Source organism: Rhododendron vialii, chromosome 10a, assembly GCF_030253575.1.
Source record: "Rhododendron vialii isolate Sample 1 chromosome 10a, ASM3025357v1".
NCBI classification, from domain to species: domain Eukaryota; kingdom Viridiplantae; phylum Streptophyta; class Magnoliopsida; order Ericales; family Ericaceae; genus Rhododendron; species Rhododendron vialii.
The window spans coordinates 1886762-1910409 of NC_080566.1; the positions used below are offsets into that span (position 1 = coordinate 1886762).

Genomic DNA, 23648 nt, shown 5'->3' on the forward strand with positions numbered 1-23648 from the left:
TCAAACTATGTGAAAATCGACTAACTCGTTCGGTTTATGGGATGTATCAAAAATTCAACCTATGCGAAATTGACCCGTGTTTGGCTTGATTAAAAAATCGTTGGAGATAAACTCGTCTCATGTTAAGTTTTAATTAAGCATGATTAATTTACCTACTCGACTAGTTCGGCTAGTTTATCACCTATAGGCAGCAGCAGCACTGGTTTGCCGCGAATCGCACTTCTCTCTTCTCAAAGAAGACATCCAATTGCTAAATCGGAAAAACCAGACAGAGTCGTCTTCCGGTATTTCTTCATTTCCCTATCTTCTCCTCTAATTGCCCTCGTATCTTTTCCCCTTCAATCAGTAGAGCACCTCTTCGTTTTTGCTTTTGTTTTTGGCAGCAAATGAAGCGATCGTTAATCAATCCAATTACCCAAATCCTCCTTACTTCGACAAACTCCTTATCAGCTTCTGAACCAATCCTCAACCCCACTTTCACATCGAAATTCTCATTTTCTTCATTGTCGCCATCACCAAATTCATCTCTTCAAACCCAAACAGCTTCTCTGACCAAATCAATCTCAAACCCACTTTATAGTTTCCTCCCTCCCACCCAAAACCCTAACAAGATAGTTGATCTTATTTCCTCAAATCTTAAGCAGCATAATACCCATATTTATATTGCTCACGAAGACTTACAGGGGCTTGTTCCTCACCTGGGTCCCAATGAAATCTCAAGGGTTTTATTGAGATGCCAATCTGATTCTTCAGCAGCTCTCACTTTCTTCAACTGGGTAAAAAATGACCTGGGTCTTAAACCCTCGACCCGTCATTACTGTATTATTGTTCACATTTTGGCATGGTCTTGGAACTTTTCGAAGGCAACGACGCTGTTGTCTGAGTTAGTTGAGTTGAATAGAGGGCTTGATGTTGACGTTTTTTGAAGCTTGGTTGTGTGTGTGGATGAGTGCAATTGGGTCCCGGTCACCTTTGATATGCTTGTTAAGGCTTATGTGAAAGCGGGTATGGTTCAAGAAGGTTTGAAAGCTTTTCAGGAGATGGTGAAGCTTGGATTTGTTCCGAATGTAGTTGCTTTAAATCGTCTTTTGGATGGACTATTGAAGTCGAATTGTACTGATGAGTGTTGGGAGATCTATGAAGAAATGGGGAGAATTGGGATACACCCGAATACACATACTTTTAATATATTGACTCATGTCTTCTGTAAAGGTGGAGATGTGGACAAGGTGAATGAGAGTTCTTGGAGAAGATTGAAGAAGAAGGGTTTGATCCTGATATTGTGACGTATAATACGTTGATTGATAGTTATTGTAAGAGGGGAAGATTGAAGGACGCGTTTTATTTGTATAAGATTATCTATAGAAGGGGCGTGTTGCCGGATCTTGTTTCGTATACTACCTTGATGAATGGACTCTGTAAAGAAGGCAAAGTGAGACAGGCTCATCACCTGTTACATAGGATGGTTCATAGAGGGTTGACTCCAGATTTAATGACATATAATACTCTTATATGTGGTTATAGCAAGGAGGGGATGATGCACGAATCTCGGTCATTGTTGCTTGAAATGGTTGGAAACAGGATTTGCCCCGACAATTTTACCAGTTGGATTCTCGTAGAAGGATATGCAAAAGAGGGTAGGTTGCTTTCTGCTCTGAATGTGATTGTGGAACTTCAAAGATTTAGGGTTTCAATCTGTCGAGATATTTATGATTACCTAATTGTTGCTTGGTGTAAGGAGAATCGGCCATATGCGGCAAAGGAACTTCTGGAGAGAATGTCTCAATCTGGTCATGAGCCTAAAGACGAAATCTACAATGAGTTGATCTATTCCCTATGCACGTGCAATTTTGTTGAGGAGGCTTTACTGTTGAAAGCTGAGATGGTTTGTAAGGATATGAAACCAAACTTAATCGCATACAAAGCTCTTATAAGCTGCCTGTGTGGATTAGATAGAAGTGTGGAAGGTGAGTCGTTAATGTGTGAAATGGTTGACTGTGGAATGAATCCAGATATTGAAATCTGCAGAGCTTTGGTGTATGGGTTGTGCAAGGAAAGGAAACTCGATAAAGCAGAATCTCTAGTTGGTTTAATTGCCAAGGAATTTCAAAATTTTGACACAGAATGTTGTAATGCGCTCCTCAAGATTTTGTGTGAGGCGGGTGATACTGGTAAGTTGATGGAGCTTCAGGATAGGATGCTGAAAGTAGGCTTTATCCCCAACAGCCAGACGTTCAAATATGTGATACATGGATTCTGTAAATCTAAGACATTAGAAAAGTGCATGATTCATGGGGAATGAAGAGAAGGGAACAAGGATCGGAAGTTTGTTTCGGTATGTTGTTTTGGTCGTTAAGAACAGAAAATGTTTCGTACACATTTTGGAAATGTTTTGAGATCGCTCCAAATACGTAGGTTGCTGTTTTAAAAGGAATACTTCTCGGGTTAAGGTAAACTTTTGGCCATTGAGCTAGAAGATGAAGAGTCCAGTGACACCGAACATTTCCAACTCATTTGTCTTTCACAACACATTGTTGAGGTGAGATGGTATTTGCAAATGTTAAATGCTGGCAACTCCCAGGGATTGCGGCAGTTGTAGTGACCTGGCAACTGGGGCCTTAAGAGGCCTTGGGTCTAGGGTTCGACTCCCACCAGCATGCTATCAAGTCATCGTGTTGGGCTAGATTCCTTGGGACTTTGTCCCTCATGCTATATCATGCCTAGTAGCATGGAATTGGTCCCTGGATCAGTCAGTTTATTGGGCTGGATAGCAAATTATTGAAAAAATGGATATGCTGGCAAGGCCACAAGCAAAACCAAACAAAACTGAATCTTAAGTTCCAACCAACTGGGGTTGGCCACAAGTGGCTCTTTATTCGGCTTTCTAGAAATGAGAGGCATTAGAAAAACGCTCCAGCTGTTGATTCTCAGAAAGTGGTTGCCACAGCAAATGGAGAATCTGGAACTTTTAGGAAGAGAAGATAGTAGTGGCCTGGTGAGGAATTTGTGGAGGAACAGGATGAAGTTCTGTGGTCCAGTTCATGCGACGATAGTAAGGAATGTTTGTTGAGGGTGGCGTAATTGCCACACTGTACAGCGAGGTAAATGTCAATTACATTATACATATTTCTGGTGTCTTAGGAATTATACTTGGTACATAGTTCACGAGACAAAATGTCAACTTAAAGCGAGGTAAGTGTCAATTACAGTGAGGTAAATGTCAATTACATTACACACAGTTAACGCGACAAAATGTCAAACTTAAAGCGAGTAAATCTGTTGTTTTTCGAAATATGCTTAGTAAAGTCTCTAGGACTGGGGATGAAAATTGAAGAATACTCGGGTAGAGAGGGTGCTTACCAGTAATCTGTAGTAGTATAATCTCTTATTGATAATCAATCCTTGAAATTAGGTAGTTAAATGTACATTAGTGCTTCCCTAAGAAACAACTGAAAAACTAGAGAGAATGCCATCATTACTGGCAATTATCTCAGTCAAATCCAGCAAATCCTAAAACAAGTACTCAACAATAGAAACACTTGTAGATTCCACCCACGGCACTTGAACCACAACCATACCGCCATCTTCATACCCAAACCCAACTTCCTCCCCATTAATATGACACCGTCTCGGCTTCACCGACGCATAAACCCTCATTTCCCCAGTCCCCTTAACGCCAACCTGGACCAAACTGCCCTCCTCGTTCACCACAAATGACTGCACCGCCCCTCCGGTATTTAGCATATTCACCAACCCGATCGGAGCAAACTGTACCGACTTTTTCGCCAGTTGGGTAACCGGAGAGACTGTTATGAGCTCGAAATTGAAGGGGTCTAGAGAGATTTGGATTTGGTCGGTGGGGTTTGAGAGGAGGATTAGTTTGTTTTGTTTGAAGAAGTAGAGGGCGAAGGTTTGGGCTGGGCCGATGGGGATTGGGTTGGCACCTTGGCCCCATTCGATGTCAGCTGGGGAGACGGTGGAGGTGACCGCGTGGGAGTGTTCGGAGAAGCATTTGTTGCGGCGGATCTCCGGTGACCAGCCGCCGCCTTGGCAGTTGAATGCGCCCAGGACTCCAGTGTACTGTGGATATTAAACAAACATTAGAACTGTCAGATTGTAGCCCGAATTGAATTGTAGTTGTACAATAATCGTAGAGAATTACTACAGACACAAAGGGCATGCAGGCATGGATGTGTTCGGAATCGTCCAATGCAAGTGAGTTTCAAACAATAATAATGAAGCCCACTAATGTTAGACGATTTCGAACTCATCTATGTTCGAATCAATGCGCAAACGTCTATGGCCGTTTACCTTGTTCAAGTTCCATATTTTGAGCATGGTCTTCCCATCATGTAGAGGGTCTTCAAAAAGACAATCGCGGGTAGGGAGCGCATAGTGTTCACACCTCAGTATCGACCCATCGGGCAACACAAGGGTCTTGAGCAGCCGGAAGTCGTGTTTTCCGACCGAGTCACTGACGTAAATGGGCCCTCCAGATACGGCGCGGGAGGCGGCGTGGAACTCGGCACAGGGGTGAGTCGACTGGAACATGTCCCAGTCGGGGTGGATGAAGTTGCCCATCCACATGCTGTTGTAGGCACAGTGCACCATGTGACACCCTTGTAGCCAGAATGTGCCGTTGGGATCCCCAGATGGGTCCGTGCACCAAAAGTCATCTCCTGTTTGGCAATAACAATATTAACAAACATTATGAGCAATTGGGTTTTTGTTTCTCAAACATTATGAGCAATTGGGTTTTTGTTTCTCGATCCGATTTACGCAAGAAAACTATTACAGTATTTTTCTATTGGTTCAATGGTCGGGAGTGTCCAGACCAGCTTACGCTCAACTCGACTATTTTCCTTTCCGATCCGGTCAAAAGCATGTTTAAAGAACAAAATCATTCGTAAATGGTGTTAAACAATAAATCATGGTCTAGTCAAGTATCGACACCTTTGAATTAGTACGACAAACACTATTTATTTTAAGGAGATGTATACGTAATTTGTTGATGACTTTGATAAACTTCGGAAGTAAGTAAACTAGAAAAGACTCATGCTATCTCCTCTTTTTTTTTATAACTAAAGTGTCCGGATAAGCTTAGCTGCAGCTCGACTAAACCATTTTAAAAGAAGGAAAAAAAGAGAGTTTGGTATAAAAAATTTAGGTGATTTCATTTACCAACTTATCTGCCTGAAGGATACGGCACCTGCCTACCTACCTACCAGGGGACCCACTTTATCTCGATGAGAAACATATTATACTGAAATGAGATTAAATTCATGGGGCCGAAACCCTCGTGATTTCGGCCACCCATTGTGAGTTATACCAAACATTCATTGCAGTAATCTGAATTGTTTATTTTGTAGGATCCACAATGTTATATACCCAAAGAAATTTTAATCTCATAAACTCCGATAATCTCTTTATAATATTGTTATATATATGTATGTATTTATATGTGAGTATACCGTATATTAGGACATGCATGGAGGAGAATTTTGTTTGAAATTGTGTGGTTTAGTATTACTTACCGACACGACCAAGTGCTATGGCCTCGGTGCCGAGGAACATGAAGTCATTACAGTGCTCCATGCTTGCAATCACACCATTTCCTTTGAAGTGTTTCCTCACCGAAGCTGTCAAGGCTTTGTAGTACGCTTTTGCTAGCTCCACTCTCCCACCATAGTCCTCGCACAACATCTCCAACAACTGCCGCCCACAAAATAATACAATCAAAATACTACTCACAATCAAGTATTCTCCTTTCCTTTTCTTTTTCTTTTTTTTACCATCGTTGGATATCTGAATCAGCTTATCCGTATGAACATCGACCAATCTTTAAGTCTTGAATTTAACGATAAAGTACTCATTTTTTTTAAAAGTGAGAAATCATTAAAGAAATAATATTGGACTAGTAAGCACTTTTAAAACAAATTGCAAGGAAACGAGTTGTTTCTTTTTTAAAAAGGATTTCTTCTAATCTACTTGGAAAACCTCCTATATACTTATCTGTAGACGTGCCGACAAAGTCAAACTAACAAAAAAGTCTAAACCAAATTTCCAAGAAAAATGGGCAACATGTTTTCGAGAAAATCTTCTTTATGCCTCTTTTCGTAAATGAGAAGTTATGGAGCTCAATCGCGACCGTCGAAAGTGTTTTTGGACGATCCGAATTGAAAATCAATTATGACCGGTAATAATTGATTGTGATTAACTTTTTTCCGAAAAAATTTCATTAAAATCTAGACCGTCCAAAATCAAAATGGACGGGCGAGATTGAACAGCTCCGTGAACATCCTAAGCTCCGTGAAAAAGACACATCTCCTGGTTTTCTTACAAGTGTATCTGTGAGTATTTTAGAACTTACATGAATAACGTCAACTTTGACTCCATCAATTCCGACCGACTCCAGGTGGGAGTGTAGGCCCTCGTACATCTGACCCACGCTCTCCGGCGGGACCAACCCGACTCCGTTGTTAACGATCTTATCGACGGCCAGATCTTCCATCGTCTTCTCAAGTCCGGGCGACAGCTTGGGCCCAACGACACTGGACTCGGGCAGCCCGGGAACGTCGGGCCTGAGCCCACCCCAGTACCCGCACAGAGCGTGCCACACGTACACGTAGTCCACGCTCTTGAACTCCTCCTTCAGGTCCTTGATAAAGGCACCCATCCCCTTGCTCGGACCACCCACGGCTGACCTCTTGCTTCCGGGACTCTCGTAGTCCCTGAACTTGTAGTTCTCTTCGAACTTTAAGAGTCTGCATGGCATTTGCTCGCCTGTAGAGATAGAGTCAGAATTTTCGTTAAATGTTTGGCTGATCGACAATTACTGGACAATTCGCTAAAGCATGACTCTAGCTATAATTGACACATCGGCAAAATATGTGGTACCCATGAAATAAAATGCTTTTTGTAATCGCAAAACGTGTGTTGATATCTATGAATGACGTATAGATCTCACCGAATATCGAACTTGAAAATTATGTCAAAGAAGATGAATAAAAAACTTGACAAGCTAGTACTCACCGGCGGAGGTCCGGTTGACGCCTTCTTCGGACACCGGGTCGTCATCATGGGAAATGGACTGCCACCCATCGTCGATCAAGACGAGCCCGGGCGGGCACCCGCCCTTGACGAGCCCGTTAACGCCTTCCCAAACCCCCCGAGGGTGCACCGAAAGATAGAACGCATCCCACGTGCACCAACCGAATTTGTCCACGATACCCGGGGGCGTTTTCTCCTTCAAGAGCTTAAAGGTCCCGAGATGAACTCTTGCGACCTTTATGGCTTCTTTCACGAGATTATACGGATCGTCGCCGGCGTGGATGTAGAGCGCCGACCGGAAAGAGTCTCCGGCCACTTTGGTGGACCCGCTCTCCACGCAGATGTCGACGTCATCGTCATGGCCGGCCTGGAGGGAGGCCCGGAACGGGCCTTCGATGAGTGGAAGTAGCAAGACGTAGGGGCGCCCCGAGTCGTCAAGCGCCCCTCCGTAGGAGGACTTGTCGAGGATCACTATCTGGGTCTCGTTTTCTAGGTCGGACCCGTTCGACCCGACCCAGTGGGTGGTCCACCAGACCTTGAACCGGAAAATGCTCATGAACCTTATCCCCTTGAGCTTCCCTATCGACGCCACGTGCCGGCTCTTCGCCTCGTGGGCATTGAACCCGACGAAGCATCCGGCGGTGGTGGTGTTTCCGCCGCCGCCGGCCGACTTGGCCGACACGGTGGTGTAAGGAGAGGGAAACGACACTATGTTCGAGGGCACATCGGAGAGGAACACGTGGCCGTTGGCCGCGAAGTTTTTTCCCTCCAACGTTACCCGAGAGCCGCTGACGCAGCCGTCCGCTATCTCCGTCATGTCGGAATTGGCTTTGGTTAGACTTGGAGGAGCCATTTTTGAGAGCTCGAAACTGTTTGGTTAAATAAGTTGTCGAATGGAAGGAGGGAAATGGAATGTGGGAATCTGTCTGTGATTTTGGTTAATTATGAAGAGAGATTTGAGGAGAAAGGGAAGGAAATTTCGAGAACGGAAATGGAATGTGGATTCTGTGGTGATTTGATTTTCTCTGTGACTTTGAAAGGAAACAAATTTCACTGTTTTTTTGTGTGTAGTACAGTGAGTTGATCGATGTGGGGAGGCAAATGGAGGAGTGGGGAATTTATAGGCAATGGATAGGGTGGGGGAAGGTGCAGGGAAGCTGAGGTGGGCGGTTGGGTGGCTATATGGATATTTGGTGGGGTCCGTCATCGGTGTAATTATGCATAAACTTTTCAACGTACCATACCCAGATTATGAGCTATAACATACGTTGCAGTCACTTTAAATTTTATTTATTTATTTATTTTTTCATTTTAAAAGTCTTCCTATTTTTTCACCTCTTATAATAATTCAATAAAAAACACATTATTTTTAATTTTTACTTTAGGCTTCCGAAAAGTCAGAGCTGGCTCTGACTACACATAAATACACACCCAAACACACACTCACACTGACTCGAGGAGTTGGTCCCGCACATTCATACGAGTGTGTGTTTGGGTATGGTGTTAGATTATTTTAAACTTTTTTGGATAATGAAATATTTCTAAATAAGATTATCTGAAAGTCGTTTTCGTTGAGAAGGTTTCCGCATCTGATCGTGGAATGGAGGAAAAAGGAGGGCGTTGAGGATTTATATAATGGTGACATGTGTTACATCTAGCACTGTAGCCATTGCTTCTCCTTTAATGTGACGGTCAGGGTTGTCCAGGATAATTCACGCGCACATTTACTAATTCTCTTGTCCGCTTGGTTAAGAGTAGGCCATCGACGCTTGTACGCCACTAGGAATTCCCTAGAAGTTACTACTTTCTTATAGTCTAATCTCAAGAATCGAAACCGGATTAATTGTGCGTAGAGAGTACCTACCAACCAATCGGATTAACCGGCAGGGCTTAATTAGCTATTGCTTTTGCAAAGCGAGAAAATGACATATGCGGTTTTCAACTGGGTTGGGCAAATCTTTATCTCAGAATCTTTCTTCTTCTTATTAGGAGACAGAATTTCAATATGCGAGATGAGTGTCGTTTCCCGTCTCTTTTAGGGACTGATTGAACGGTTGGGAATGTTTTTGGGCTCTTTCCAAGTGCGCGTCGATGACCGATTTATAAGTTCATCAACGAAATCGAATGTCTTTTGATGCATGATCGCAACTCATTTGTCTTGAGATCAATGAATTTAATATATGTGTCAATCGTGTATGTAGATAGTTTCATTTCTGAACTTTATCCATGGTAATTTATCATTTTACTATACCAACTTTATGAGATTGTTTTTGGGCTTATTTTCCATCAATAGAGAATATACAATACCAAGCAATTAACTTTGCAAAATCTCTAGTATTTCTTGTCATTATTTGTTGGATATGTCCATTGTTTTGAGGATTCATAGGAATGATCCTAGCTATCAATTTAGTTACTTGATTTTCGGGGTTATTTTCCACCAAAAAAAAGAGTGGCACATCAGTTGTGCCACACCTCAGGCACACTGATGTGCCTCTAGCATTTCTGTAAAACTAGTATAGAAACAGAGAAATATAAATTACCTTCTGCTTCGTATTATTTTCATCTCTTTTAATTTCTTTTTTTTTTCACTCCTCCATGCAAAGATTCAAACGCAATCCGGGTATTCTATTTTGTAAATTTTATCTATCAACTAGAAAATGATAAGATGAGTCAGATCTACTTCATTTAGTTTCCTGTGTTTTTCTCCTGCACACATATATTCATGATCCAAACATGACCTAAAAAATAAAAAAATATGTTTCATGTTGTTGGGGGGAGGCTAGGGGGGCCAAGTATAGCATCATGTCCGGACGTAGGCCAAATGTACCAAATCTTGGTTTTAGAGAGACAGTAAAAAGGAAAAAAACAATGGGGATTCACTAATACTTTCGGGTTTTAGTGAGATGGTAGAGCTTAATCCTAAAAAATCGTTCTAGAGCCAAGATCAAGGGTTTCAACTCTTTTGGATACCATTCTCCTTGCGAGCAAGTGTTAGAGAGGGGATTGTTAGGTAGGCCAAATCTAGCATTCCGTGGTCAAATTTCAATTGTCCCATTGATGCTTGGGCGCTAAGTGGTCTTAGGAAATAAAGTTACACCTTCACTAATACTTGTGAATTTGGTATGCGCAGTGGCAGGCATTTGATTCTAACACATGTAAATTTGGTACGCGCAGTGGCAGACATTTGATGATGCTTGGGCGCTAAGTGGTCTAAGGAAATAAAGTTACGTCGTCACTAATACCTGTGAATTTGATACGCACAGTGGCAGGCATTTGATTCTAACACATGTAAATTTGGTATGCGCAGTGGCAGGCATTTGATTCTTAACGCATATAAATGTAAATAATTGCTCAAAAAATAGGAATTGTGAAAAGTTGTTGGCCTGGAATTTTAAGTGGTCCAGTCTCTGAATCCTCGCCCACATATCATTAGGCCGAAAAGGTTGCATGGAATCGATTCACGTAAGGTATAATTTGTGGGTTACATTACACTACTGACCACATATTTGAGGAGAAGATTTTCATTGCCGACTAGGTACCACGTGGTGTCCTCTCGGCACATTTGGGTTGTCCATTTCGATTTTGAATGGCTCGGATTTGGAGAGAGAAAAAGGAGAGAAAGTGTTTCAATCTAGGCCATCCAATACACTTTTGAACAGCCCGAATATATTGCTCGGACACCACATCGACCGGGTGACGTGTACCCACTCCGCATCCAAAAATACCTCATACTATTTGAGAGCATATCCGTACCCTCTTGAGAGACCTTCTAGCTAGGTTGTTCAATCATCAAGAAATTCTATTAGCCCATGGCACTACAATATTTTTTGATACATAACTCAAGTGTTCGGATCAGTTTATACGTATAGAAACGTCCCATATATAAAAACTCAAATGACACGGATTTAATCTCGAAAATCCATCATTCCAAAATTTCTTTCATTACTTGGCCGGTTCCCTTTTAACTTTGATTCTTGGCTCCGCCACCGCTCCTCCAAGCACCAATTGCATCGTTTTGCTACTTCATCACAAATACGCTCGTTGTGATCTGTTTGTTTGGTATCTATATCCAAAGTTGAAAGTACCATATCTCTTTGCTTTTCTACTTTTGTCACACTAGCTAGCTAGAGTGTAGAATCGTCACCAAAACGCAACTCACCCCAAAAGTTCCATATCTTGAGAAGAAAATATATTCGAACACTGGATTAAATTCAATGAAGGAAAATCCTATATGTACCGACCAAAAATATAGGGAAATCGTACCGACGGCCGCGCGCGGCCGTCTCCGGCCACCGGACGGCCGATCCGAGCCGTCCAAAAATTTTAGAAAAAAAAACCGAGGGGCCCAACGAGGGAATCAACGGCATCCAATGTGTGTAGAATGCTTGATCTAAACACCTTATTTTTCGTGTATATATGGCCGGAGACGGCTGCTACCGTCGGTAGGAAACGGTCGGTGCAAATAGCACCACTCTTCAATGAAATTCATTATTGGCAAATTATATGTGTTCCGATCAAACATTTAATGATATTCGATCGAGTTGATATATTTTGCATAGATGTTCTAATCGATGAGGCCCACGAAGTAAACGTTTTCGATCATCGGAGCGAGACCGGAGGCCTGGACAATGCGGTGCTGTCCCTCCCGTTCCATTCTCTGGAGCTTCAGGCCATCCCCATCCTAAAGGGGTACAAAAAGCGAAAAAAGATAGGATTAAAAAATGAAAAAGTGATTCCTTCCTTCCTTCCTTCTTAATTCAATTCTCTTCTACCACTACTCTTTTTTTTTTTTTACTCATAATAAAATAAAAGAACCTTTTACCCTAATTTCATCCCTACCAATTACAAGAGCCGAGGGGTATCAATCTTTTTCCTTCGCATAATTTGCACTCGCAATCTCACAAGTTAGGTCGGTAAACGAGCCGAGTCGAGTTTTGTCGATCTCGAGCTCTGCTTATTTACTAAACGAGCCCAAAATTCGAGCTCGAATTTTAACGAGCCGAACTAAGTTATTTACTAAACGAGCTTCTTTAATTGAGCCAAACCACCCTTGACGAATCGAGTTTTTGTCAAACGAGTTGAGCCAAAAACTCAAACTCGAGCTCGGCTCGTTTACTAAATGAGCCGAGCCGAAAACTTGAACTCAAGCTCGTCTTGTTTACTAAATGAGCTGAGCCAAGCTCGCGAGCTGCTCGGTTCGTTTACAACCTTACTCACAACACAATATTTAGGCCTCGTTCTGCTAAGGTTCTTATTTTTTAAGTACTGATTTCTCGCTTTACAAGACAAACTATTCTATCATAATACATTACATCCAATTAAAAAAATAAGTACTTATTTTAGTTTTCCACACCTTTAGGGGACGTATTATTCATGTTGTTCACATTAACCAATAACTTCTTGGATCCGGGGGCTGTAGTGCACCCCTATGTAGTGCACGTGAAGTGCAGCACGCAGCAGTCGATCTCATTAATCAACGGTTTAGATTAAAAATAATCTATTACCGGTAAAAGATATTTATTACCGATAATAGTTTAAAAACACATCGCAACCGTTGATTGATGCGATCGGCGATCCTTGTGCTGCACTACACGCTGTAATGCACCAGCTCAGCGTTTCCCAATCCCTTCTTCCTCCTCTTTTATTTTCTTCTCTATTTTTTTCTCAGTTGCCACACCTTGCGATTAATTCTACCGCAAATTTTGAAAAGATGCCGCAATTAGAGCAATGGAAAAACAGAGGGAAGGAAATAAACTACTTGGGTACTACTTTATTCCTTTATATATTCAAAGCGGGTTGTGGGCCTTGTTACTTGCCGTGTGGGGGAGGTGGGCCTTCGATCACCTCGAATCGTGGCTACTTGTACCGAGAATATGGGGCGGTGGGCAGCGGGCATCCGGCACGTGTCCCCAAGCACCGACCTTCTGACTCCCGGTATTATCTCTGAAAACAAGGAAAAAGAATAGTCTACCCATTTTACAGCTCTCAATCTCATCGTCTAAAAGTGTTTTGAAACGGTCCGAATTTTAAAATACTATTACAGGGAAGAGCTCTTCGTTGAAAGGATATTTTTAAAATTTGGATCATTAATTGCCGAAAAGAACGGTGAAATTAAGCGATGCGGTGGAGAGCAGTGAAACACAACGGTGGGTAGCACCGCTGCACGTGGAAAGCGTTGAAGGTCTATAACCCGAGGTAGTTAGCAAAATTAACGGTTAGAAAAGTAACGGTTGGATAGACCCACCAACGGCCAACTGCCACACGCACAAGTAAGCGTGAGACAAATTGACATGCATTACTCATTACTGTCAAAAAAAAAAGAAAAGAAAAGAAAAGAAAAGAAAAACCAGGGCAACGTACCAAAACAACCTTCGAGGTTTGTAAAGATTACAGATTACCCCCCTCACGTTTGGGTGCGCAAATACTCACTGCCGCATAACAAATTACTCCTTTTGTCGTAATTTAGCCACTAAGAAATCCAACAGAATCTGTCTTTTGTAGTTTTTGAAAGGCTACAAGAGTGTGATTTTCTAGCGGCTACATCAGCACAGATGGTAATTTGTAATTTCTCAAACGTGTGGAAAAAATGTATAATGTGTAGGAAGGGTTTAATTGATTTTTGTACCTGAATTCGCAGGAAAAAATTTGAAAGATTTAATAAAGACCTTACCTCTTCTTTTTTTTTTTTTTGCAAAAGAGACCTTACCAATATTCAAATGGGCTGCTATTTTTGTAGAGACCCTTAAAATATTGTTTCAAACAAATTGAACGACTTCGATCATTAATGTGAGATCCTTAAAATACTGTTTCAAAAAAAAGGAATTCCACACAATTTGGCTCCTTTGTAAATGGTAAAGGCACTCCAAGTTTATATGTCGGTGCATATAATTCAATACTTTAGGAGTACAAAAAAAGTGTTTCTGGGCCTACAGGAAATGTGGCAAATTTTCTTTGTTGTGTTTTATAATTTTCAATGTTTATTTATTTTTTTAATTGTTTGAATAAACAAAGGATGGGTCAAATACGCGTGGAACGGGTGGAGGTGGCAGTTACTCGAAACGGTTTGTCGGTTAGCAAAAATTATTAGGTAGTCCTGGAGCACGGAATGGTGTCCGTGCTCCCTCACACATAAAATGCCGGATCCACATATGATTTGTGGATCCATCTCGTCGGTACCACATGGTATGTGAGAGGGAGCGCTGGTACTATTCTGTGCTCCTGAACTATTGAATAATTACTCGATGGTTAATAGGAAAAGTGGGGTGGGGGTAGATGACATGTGCAACTTCCGCTGTCGGTCGGAATTGTGGGAGCAGGTAATTACCTTGTGACTTCAGCAAAGTGGATGATCCAAGCAAATTTTAAACTAGAGATATCTATATAGAGAAATACTTATTTACGGAGGTGTTGTAAACATCTTGTTTGTTTACAGCACCAATCAATCGCAACTGTTTAAAGCACCAATCAATCGAAACTTTTTCATGGAAAAATTTAACTCTTCTCCGAAAAAGTTTCACCAACATTCCGACTGTCAAAAACTCTTTTGGACGGCGGAAATTGAATGCTGTAAACAAGATTTTCTCATCTATATATTCTTTTACGATATCCCTTCTTGAAAAGTGAATGATCAAAGGAAATTGAATCCGTCAACTGTCTCATTTCGATATGTCTATTGTTCATATATAGTACTGTAATAAATTGGGTTGAACTAAGTGAAAGTGATAATTATATTTAAACCGTGACATGTATTTCATAGGTCGTGAGTAAGCTCATGTAAATCTTTGAATATCTTGGAGGCACCTTAAAAAATATGCCTTGAAATTATATGGAACGAGAGAGCATATATTTTAAGAGACTAATAGACAGAAAAACGTTACATTAACACATGCATTCGCCAAAAAAAGTAGGAATATATGAGAAGTGCGCATAAAACTCATTGGTTTTGCATTGTATTTTCCTTACATTAAAAATGGAATGGAAGCTATTGTTAGCATGAAACTCGAACACACCAAATATTATTTGCAGACGCCAAAAAGAAAAAAGTTCAATAGCTCAAGTGGTTGGAAGGACAGATGAAAATGTCTTGCAAGCACAAGTTTTTAACTTGAAATCCACCACAGATATAATCATTTAGGCCGACATCGTGAATTCCCAACTCCTAGCGTAAATGGGCCAGCCTTTGATCGGATTGGGAAGGGAGCACCCAACTCCTGTCGAATTCGTTTCGATCATCAAACGACACGATGCATCTTACTAAGAAAAGCAATGGTAGTTCTATTGAGTTTGTGGTATCTTCCCAAAACTAATTTCGACAAATTAAACACCTCTTGAGTTCTCTACTTTAGTGACAACATTTCATAGCAACAGTTAGACAAATGAAAAAGGAAAATCAAACACCACTTCCATCTAAACTTGCTTGGTTAATTTTAGCCTGAAATAGGGCTTTTCACTGGTTCGAGAAAAAGGCGTGAGTAAGAGCCCACCTCAGTTCTACAAACTCAGTTCTACAAACTTGAATTTTGGGCCTAGCGGGTCTAGTCATAGAGTTTTCATTTGAAATTGGGCCAACAACAAGAACAAGAGAGAAAGTTAGGCAAAAGAGGTTAAAAACTTAAAATTATATTCGTTTTGCTTGGTTGAAATTATCAAAATAGATAATTCACCCAAAATAAGCAAAAATGCGAAAATTGGTTATTTATTTGTTGAGCACAAAATACTGACACTTAGAGGCCCCAATTTTATATGTTGTTAGTTCCTAATTATGCTTAATTGACTAGTATTATTATCTTTTTATTCATTTTCGTTATACAATTGTGTTTTTGCAGGAAAAGATAATAATCTCAATTATTTGGTCTCAAAGCCGAGCTCGTGGTTAAGTAGCCAAAGTGCAATCCAAAAGAATCTAGTCCTGAAAGAATTCGAGCTAATGGAAGGCAAAATAAGGAATGATATTAGATATTGCCTAATAAGTAGAGTTTGGGAAGGAAATAATTATATTTACCTAAGGTCAATTTCTAGCATTATATATAGAAAAGCAGAGAGTTCGGCCAAAGGGGGATCACCACGCACAGCACTATCTCGGCCTTCAAGGCCACGGCTAGAGAAAAGAATAGAGAGCAAAAGAAGAATATTTGTAAGATTATTATTATGAATTCTAGTCGAATGATTCATTTGTTTTTATCTATGAGAGGCTAAAATCTTCAACTAGGATTGAAGATGAAACCCTATAAGTTTTATTGAGTTATTTTATGCGTATGATTTTTTCCTACGTGCGTTCATAGTTTATTGTTCTGATCTCATTAATTAATTGGGTTGAAATTCGAACATGGATTCAATCGGAATGGGTTTTTTCCCATGATTTGATGATATCATCCTATTAATCGAATTGCTTGGTTTATCAGAGTTAATATTTAAGTACAAGATATCTACTGTGATTTGTTTTTTATGCGGATACAGTTGATGATTTTGACTTAAACCTTGTAGCAGAGGAGGAACATATATTCGATATAAATAAAAAGGGCTTAACGATATATTATCCACGGTGGTTAATTTTAGCCTGAAACAGGGCTTTTTTCACTGGTTCCAGAAAAAGGTCCGAATTCGAATCCAAACAGGTTCTAAGTTATGGCCCAAAGGCCTGAGTGCGAGGATTGGGAGACGCTGCCAAGCAGGGGTGCTTGGCAGCGGTGCCGAGCGCATCTCGGCCGTCCAAAAGTGTTTTGGACGGCCCGGATGTAAAGGTACCGAACGGATTTAAAAAAAAAGAAAAAGAAAAGGAAAAAGATGTTTCGATTCGGGCCGTTGATTCCGAGATGAACGGCCGGATTGGCCGCTCAGCACCCGCTCGGCAGGGGTGCCGCTCGGCAGGGTCCCCGGGTCCAGAATGAGGTGGGTGCTGAGCGGCACCCCTGCCGAGCGGGTGCTGAGCGGCCAATCCGGCCGTTCATCTCGGAATCAACGGCCCGAATCGAAACATCTTTTTCCTTTTCTTTTTCTTTTTTTTTAAATCCGTTCGGTACCTTTACATCCGGGCCGTCCAAAACACTTTTGGACGGCCGAGATGCGCTCGGCACCGCTGCCAAGCACCCCTGCTTGGCAGCGTCTCCCAATCCCCTCATTCTACAAACTTGAATTTTGGGCCTAGCAGGTGTAGTCATAGAGTTTTCATTTGAAATTGGGCCAACAACAAGAAAAGAGAGAAAGTTAAGCAAAAGAGGTTAAAATTATCTTCGTTTTGCTTGGTTGAAATTATCAAAATAGATAATTCACCCAAAATAAGCAAAAATGCGAAAATTGGTAATTTACCCACCCAAAATGAACATGTATTGGTATTTTGTTGATTTTTTTTGCTCAAATCCACAACCACAACCACCGACATCCAACGACGTCCGTTAATATGAGCTCCCAACTACCACCTACCTTTTCTTAATGGAAGAAGGACGTAGACGGCTCTTTGGAGCCTATATATAGTCATGTAATCTCAACATTAAACTTAATGGAAGAAGGACGTAGACGGCTCTTTGGGGCCTATATATAGTCATGTAATCTCAACATTTTAGAGTGGGAGAGGAAAGAAGTGGCGGAGAGCAGAAAAACGAGCACTGAAGGCTCCTCCTTTCGTGAGTGAGTCAGGCTCCGGCAAGATAGAGAAGGTGATGTGAGGTGAGGGCGGCAGAGAGAAGGCAGGAGATCGCGAGTGTGTGAGAGAGATACCCAGTGAGGTAGAGTGATCAAATAGTTGGTTTGGTACTCCCGTGTAAAATCTTGTATTTCTTGCATGAAAACAATCTCAGATCCTCCTGTGAATGTACCCAATTGGGGAACCACGTAAAAATCTCGAGTTTCTATTTCATATCCCAATCTCCTCATATAACAATCTTTGAGGTTGTGGAGTTCTTAACGACAACCTACATATTTTGGATTTAGTTATGCACAGCTAGCTAGCTAAGTATATATATCCTCAAATAATAAGTCACTTAGTGACCCAAGAATCCATTGACCCAGTTCCAAATTACTGAGAATTTCTCCATCTGCAATTTGATACTTGCACTCACTCGAGCCTCTGCTTGAGCTGGGGCTTCTTCCTCCCCAGTTGCTGTGAAAAGAAAAAAAAGAGAAGGAGAGGGAAAAGATAAGAAAATCACGTTAAAAAGTCTGGCCTGCTTGAAGTTGTTTTTGTTTTTTCAATTCTCTTTACCATGCCATTTTCTTTTTGCTTGCTTTCGGAAACAAACACAATGAACTGCTGTTCAAAAATCAAATCGTTTTCCTTGTAAGTCTAGTTTCTGCAAAAAAAAAAAAAAAAAAGGTTTCGAAAATATCGAAAACACCTCTTTCGTGTACTTTGGAAAAGTGGGTTGTATGCAGAACATTTCTTGTTTTTGAAGACAAGTTGTTGTAAAAGGCAATTTTTAGGTTGAAAGATGACAGATATAGTCATTTTTCCTCTTGTTTAGTTGGTTGAAAAAGAAAAGGGGTATGTAACTGACAGGTCATTTCTGGTTTGTCCTTAAAATTAGTCGGTATCATTTGAAGGACAGGACATACTTTGGGGTTTGGACATAGATGGCCGGAGACATATCCGTAATTGTCTGATGCATTTGGGTCCCACGTGCATTATGTGGGTCCCATGTACATCGAGCAACTTGTGCCCGGATCTGTGTCCATCTCATGTGGAAACTATGTTTCTCTTTCGTTTTTCATTCTCTTGACAAATTCAAGATCCAAACAGATTCATGACTAACTAGAACTTCGAATGCGGTGAGAGTTATTACCATTTCTTTGATGGTGCATGCCTTCATGTTTCTGCTGCTTGTTAAAGGCCTTTGCTGCCATGAAAACATTTTTAGGCCTTTCCCAGCCTTGTCCAAATATGCCATGCCCTTCTTTCGGTTGAGGCCTGATCAGAAGCTCAAGCACTTGCAACTCTTCTTTCTCCACCCAATGAATGCAGTTCACAGGACATGAATCTACTGATACCTGCAAATTGTTGCAATTCATGTACATTTGTTCATCCCAAGTGATATAACTCTCAGAGTTAAAAGTTATCGGTACTGAATGACGTGGTAGTGATGATTTAGTACATTAAGTCACTTTGACAAGTACTTGATTCGGAGTAAAAGCGAGATTCACAAAGTTATTTTTTCTGTCAAGTACTATACCTCTATTTTTGTGTCATCGTCGCCATACTGAACTTTGACTCGGGCACAGCCAAGAGCTTCATCCATCATGAAGGTGTTACTCGCATTGTGGACACATTCTCTGCACCCTGCATCCATTTTCAAAATGTATTGGAATGGATTGAAATGTTTCCCTAACGCGTATCCTCTCATTTTTCTCTTCCTCTCCACAATTTTACGATCCAAAAGCATGGAAAATCCATGTTGTATCGCAATTTAGACTGTGGTTAAGCCATACATTTGTGAGTGGATCTAGCTAGCACATGAGATAATACAAAGAATCGACATCCTCAAGAGGAAGAAAACCTAAGAAATGCAGAAAGCCATGTAATGTGAAGCTATTTTATGCAAGAATCTATTTCAAGAAGCTCAATATGGCCAAGAGAATTCACATTTGGAGAAAAACCAAGTGTCATATGCTACAAAGAAATCTCTCCAATAGTAAAGAAGCGCAATACCTAACATCAGATGTGATAAAAAAAAAAAAATATCCCTTTGATTGAAAAAGTTTTTTTTTTTTGAATTGTAGGAAATTCAATAGATAAGCAAACAGTTTACAGAGGGAAACAACACAACAGCAAAGCTACATTGCAATGGGAAATCCTGCACTAGCTCTAGCTCTACTCAAAATTAAAGGTGTTGATCATCGTCTGCAACTAGAGAATGCATAAATGACATCAGAGCCCTCCGAGCAAGACAATGGGCCTGATGGATATCTTTGTGGTCAACATTCTTGATCCTACAGAAAGATCGCTTGAGAAAGTTTCTTGAAATTTTGTGGGGGAGAGAGAATATATAACCTATGCATGCATTTTCATCAACAAATAGAGCTTGGGGTCTGAAGGGGCCATTCCAAGTGCTGAAACCCAAGTCAGGGATGTTTCTGCCAAAACTAAATCTCAGTTGGCCAATAGAAGCATCATACTCTCTTCTCAGATCCTCCCTCATCAGTACCTTATATGCCTCATTCAGCATCAGAGTATACTCATGACCCTGAAAGAAATTTGGGAAACCCCTCAACTTTAATTTTTTCTCAAAATGACAAGAAGGTTGCTTAGACATGGAAGCAAAAAGGATCATACACATAGAGATTCGTGCGCATGAGCGCGACGAAGCATGCATACTCCAAGAAGGGAGTGGTATTCATATCGTATCAAGTATCAACATTGGACACGGGTACTTATCAGGGATATGCTTGCGGATGCTTACTAACGCTTCGCAGAAGTTTCTACAATCCGAAAAACAATTTACAACAATTTTGAAGTATTGGATCTTTGAATACTAAGTCACTTATCCTAACTTTTCATGAAAAGCATACGCGCAAAAATGTTGCACTAGGAAAAAAAAATTCGTGGGAGCTACCAAAATTAAAAGTGACTACCTAGCTATTTTCAAGAAATTAACTTGTATGATGCACTAGAAAAATATAATGGGTTCTCCCTATAATTGAGACGTGTATTCCGTACCGCAAATACAAAAAAGAATAGATTATGGATAAATATACCAGGGGACCCTATAGTGAGCAATCCTGTAGCGCGCAATCTGAGTCGTTCATCTTGATAATCAATGGTTCATGTATGTTTGTTATCTTTTACCGGTAAAATTTAACAATGAATCTGAACGATTGATTGGGAAAACGGACTGGATGATCACTACACCCGGTAGTGACTTGCTCACTACTGGGTACCCGGGTCCATGTATCCTAGCCCTACTTGTAATTTTTATTTTTGTGTTTGTTTTTCGTATTATATATGTGTACTATGATCATATCTGAATTCCGTATACATGCTCCACATATACCTATAAATAAAATTAAAAGGCCACATAAGTAAATGTTAAAAAAAAAAAAAAAAAGGAAACCAATGAACAGAGCTCAAAAAACTGGAAAAAAAAAAAAGAATTCAAAAAGAAAAGAATGGACCTTTTGGCCTGCAATATCTGGGTGATACTTCTTTTGTAACTTTCTGTAAGATTCTTTGATTTCTTTGTTAGTTGAATCCACAGAGACTCCAAGCAACTTATAATAGTTCTTCTCTGTTCTTATTCTTTCCTCAACCTTCTTGCAGCATCTAATTCCACTAGTAGATTTCTGCTTCCACCTCCTTTACAACATCCAATCCAATTGAGAGAGAGAGAGAGAGAGAGAGAGAGAGAGAGAGAGAGAGAGAGAGATGCTTCACCTCCTTTACAACATCCAATCAAATTGAGAGAGAGAGAGGAAATTACCTGGAAGTGAGATTTGGGGGATGGAAATGTTGATGCTGAAAATGGGTTGGAGCAATTATCCGGTGAATTGAGATTCCAGAGACCAACATTTCTTTCTTTCTTTCTTTTTTTTTGGGTGATTGTTTTGATGGTTTCTCTCTTATAAATGAAAGAAGTTTTGGAGTGGAAGAAAGAAATGACTCTTTGATATTTTCTTTGGGTTTTGGATTATGGTGTTTTGATATTTCCCCACTAGTTTTTATTGGCTATGGACCTATGTTGAATCTACTTGCTCCTGTGGTCCATTGACCAGTAACAACTTGCCACGCAATGCTTCGATGCCACCATGGCAAAAAACAAACAAACTAGTAGTGTTCATATTCTTTTAAGGAAAGCTAGTGCATAGATTCAGAAACAAGGACTTTGGGTTGGTGTTGTGCAGTGGTGAGCGTAGCATCGTATTGGGCACCTCAATCGTCGGATCGTGCATCTGATGGCTCAAATCTTATCTCAGCAATGAATGACTCTCGATCGTTGGTTGCCGAAATGAGATCCGAGCCGTCGGATGCACGATCCGACGGCTCAGAAGTGTGCAGCATAATACTGCGTACACCACTACACAACACCATTCCCCAATTTCATATGGACACAAATGTGTATGAAACTTTTTGATGCACGTAAGTCTGTCATTATTTTGTAAGGTTGACATGCATCGAACCATTATGAATATATTTCTTCTTCTTTTTTGTGCACATAAACTTCATACTACATACTTTTCGTATTTCTGTTGATATTTCCAAAATCATCTCAACTCTTAAGAGTATCTTTTCTTATTAACCTCACTTTATTCTTTTACAAGTTTTGAGAAATAACTCAGTATTATCCTCTGCACGGTTCTCAATAAATTTCTCTAACTATCTATTTTCACTTACTACATCAAAATGTGTTCTCAAAATTACTCAAAAACCAAACAGAGTGCTTGCTTTTATACAAAAATGTTTTCTTTATTAAATTTCATAATATGGATAAATGACTGCTTCAAAAATTTCTCTCATAGGGCTATCACTAGAATTTGTTCAAAAAGTTATTCTGTCAAATGCTTGTTAGAAACAAAACAGAAGTCATCATTCCATAAGAACTGTGCTACACACACAGCAATCTGTGCACAATCTGTGCACAGATTTTATTGTGGGGCCCACCACGGGTCCCACACAAATTATCCGAGCCGTTAATCAAATGTAAAACATTTTTTCAAGGGTTCCCGTAAAAAATAAGCTCAATCCAACACCTATAGGTGTTTCATCCAACCATCTAACTTTTCATTCAGATTTTCGGATAATGAAAAGTTATATGATTGGATCGAGTACCTATAGGTATCGGATTGAGAAGTATTTTTTACAGGGACTCTTAAAAAAATGTTTTACATTTAATGAACGGCTCGGATAATTTATGTGGTACCCGTGGTAGGCTCCACAATAAAATCTGTGCACAGATTGTATGTGTGTAGACTTTCTGGATGTTTTGTACGTACAAAATAGAGTGAAACAATTCCCCAGATTTATGGCAAACTAAATCTACAGAATGACAGGACAGATGATCCTACACATTGCACAAAATTATAGTAGTAGATGACATTTGCTTTGACTGAGACATCCTAGTACGGCTGATAAACGAACCCGACGAGTCAGAATAGTTCATGGTTCAAACTTGATTTGAAAAATTTAACTGAGTTCTAAAAATATATTTGAGCTTGACTTATTTATAAAATAAATTGATCATAAAAAAGCTTTAGTCGTGCCGAACACAAACTGATCTCTTTAATTTTTTAGACACCATCAATCGAACGAGTCGAGCAGTACTTTGTTCAAAAGCTTATTGAATTTCAAAAAGATGTCAAACCTTGGTTTGTTTATGTAACAAACCGATCTTAAATGAATTTTCGACAAACGAGGTAAAAATTGAGCGGTTTGGTTTGTCATCCTAACATACTAGTGGGCGGTAGAGTTGACAATCAAACCCAATTAGCGAAACGATTAATTGTTCGAGTTTTTTTTTTCTTCATAAGATGAATTGATCCGAAAAGAAGTCCAGCAAAGTCGATCTCGAGTAGCTCGAATTTTCAAACAAAGAAAATCGAACAAGCCGAATACTGACTTGTTCTAGCTTAATTTAATTTAATTTAAAAGTTGGAGGAAGCTTTGGAAAAGACGTTCG

At 40.3% G+C, this 23648-nt stretch overlaps 2 protein-coding genes and 1 pseudogene across 2 annotated transcripts; 1 reads left to right on the forward strand and 2 right to left on the reverse strand.

Moving 5' to 3' along the window:
• Positions 1–160: 160 nt before the first annotated feature.
• LOC131304810 (pentatricopeptide repeat-containing protein At5g40400-like) lies at positions 161–3709 on the forward strand (annotated as a pseudogene).
• On the reverse strand, positions 3357–8140 carry LOC131304809 (probable galactinol--sucrose galactosyltransferase 5). The gene is made up of 5 exons (XM_058332206.1): positions 7033–8140; positions 6371–6783; positions 5535–5712; positions 4312–4679; positions 3357–4080 (listed from the first exon to the last, which is right to left on the reverse strand). The coding sequence occupies exons 1-5, from the start codon at positions 7901–7903 to the stop codon at positions 3511–3513; spliced, it is 2400 nt and encodes a 799-aa protein (XP_058188189.1). The 5' UTR covers positions 7904–8140; the 3' UTR covers positions 3357–3510.
• A 9725-nt stretch (positions 8141–17865) lies between these two features.
• LOC131304812 (chaperone protein dnaJ C76, chloroplastic-like) lies at positions 17866–21661 on the reverse strand. Its single transcript, XM_058332209.1, has 6 exons — positions 21456–21661; positions 21151–21331; positions 20030–20222; positions 19212–19318; positions 18825–19029; positions 17866–18145 (listed from the first exon to the last, which is right to left on the reverse strand). Exons 1-6 carry the CDS (start codon positions 21542–21544, stop codon positions 18027–18029), a joined length of 894 nt encoding a protein of 297 aa, XP_058188192.1. The 5' UTR covers positions 21545–21661; the 3' UTR covers positions 17866–18026.
• Between the last annotated feature and the right edge of the window lie 1987 nt (positions 21662–23648).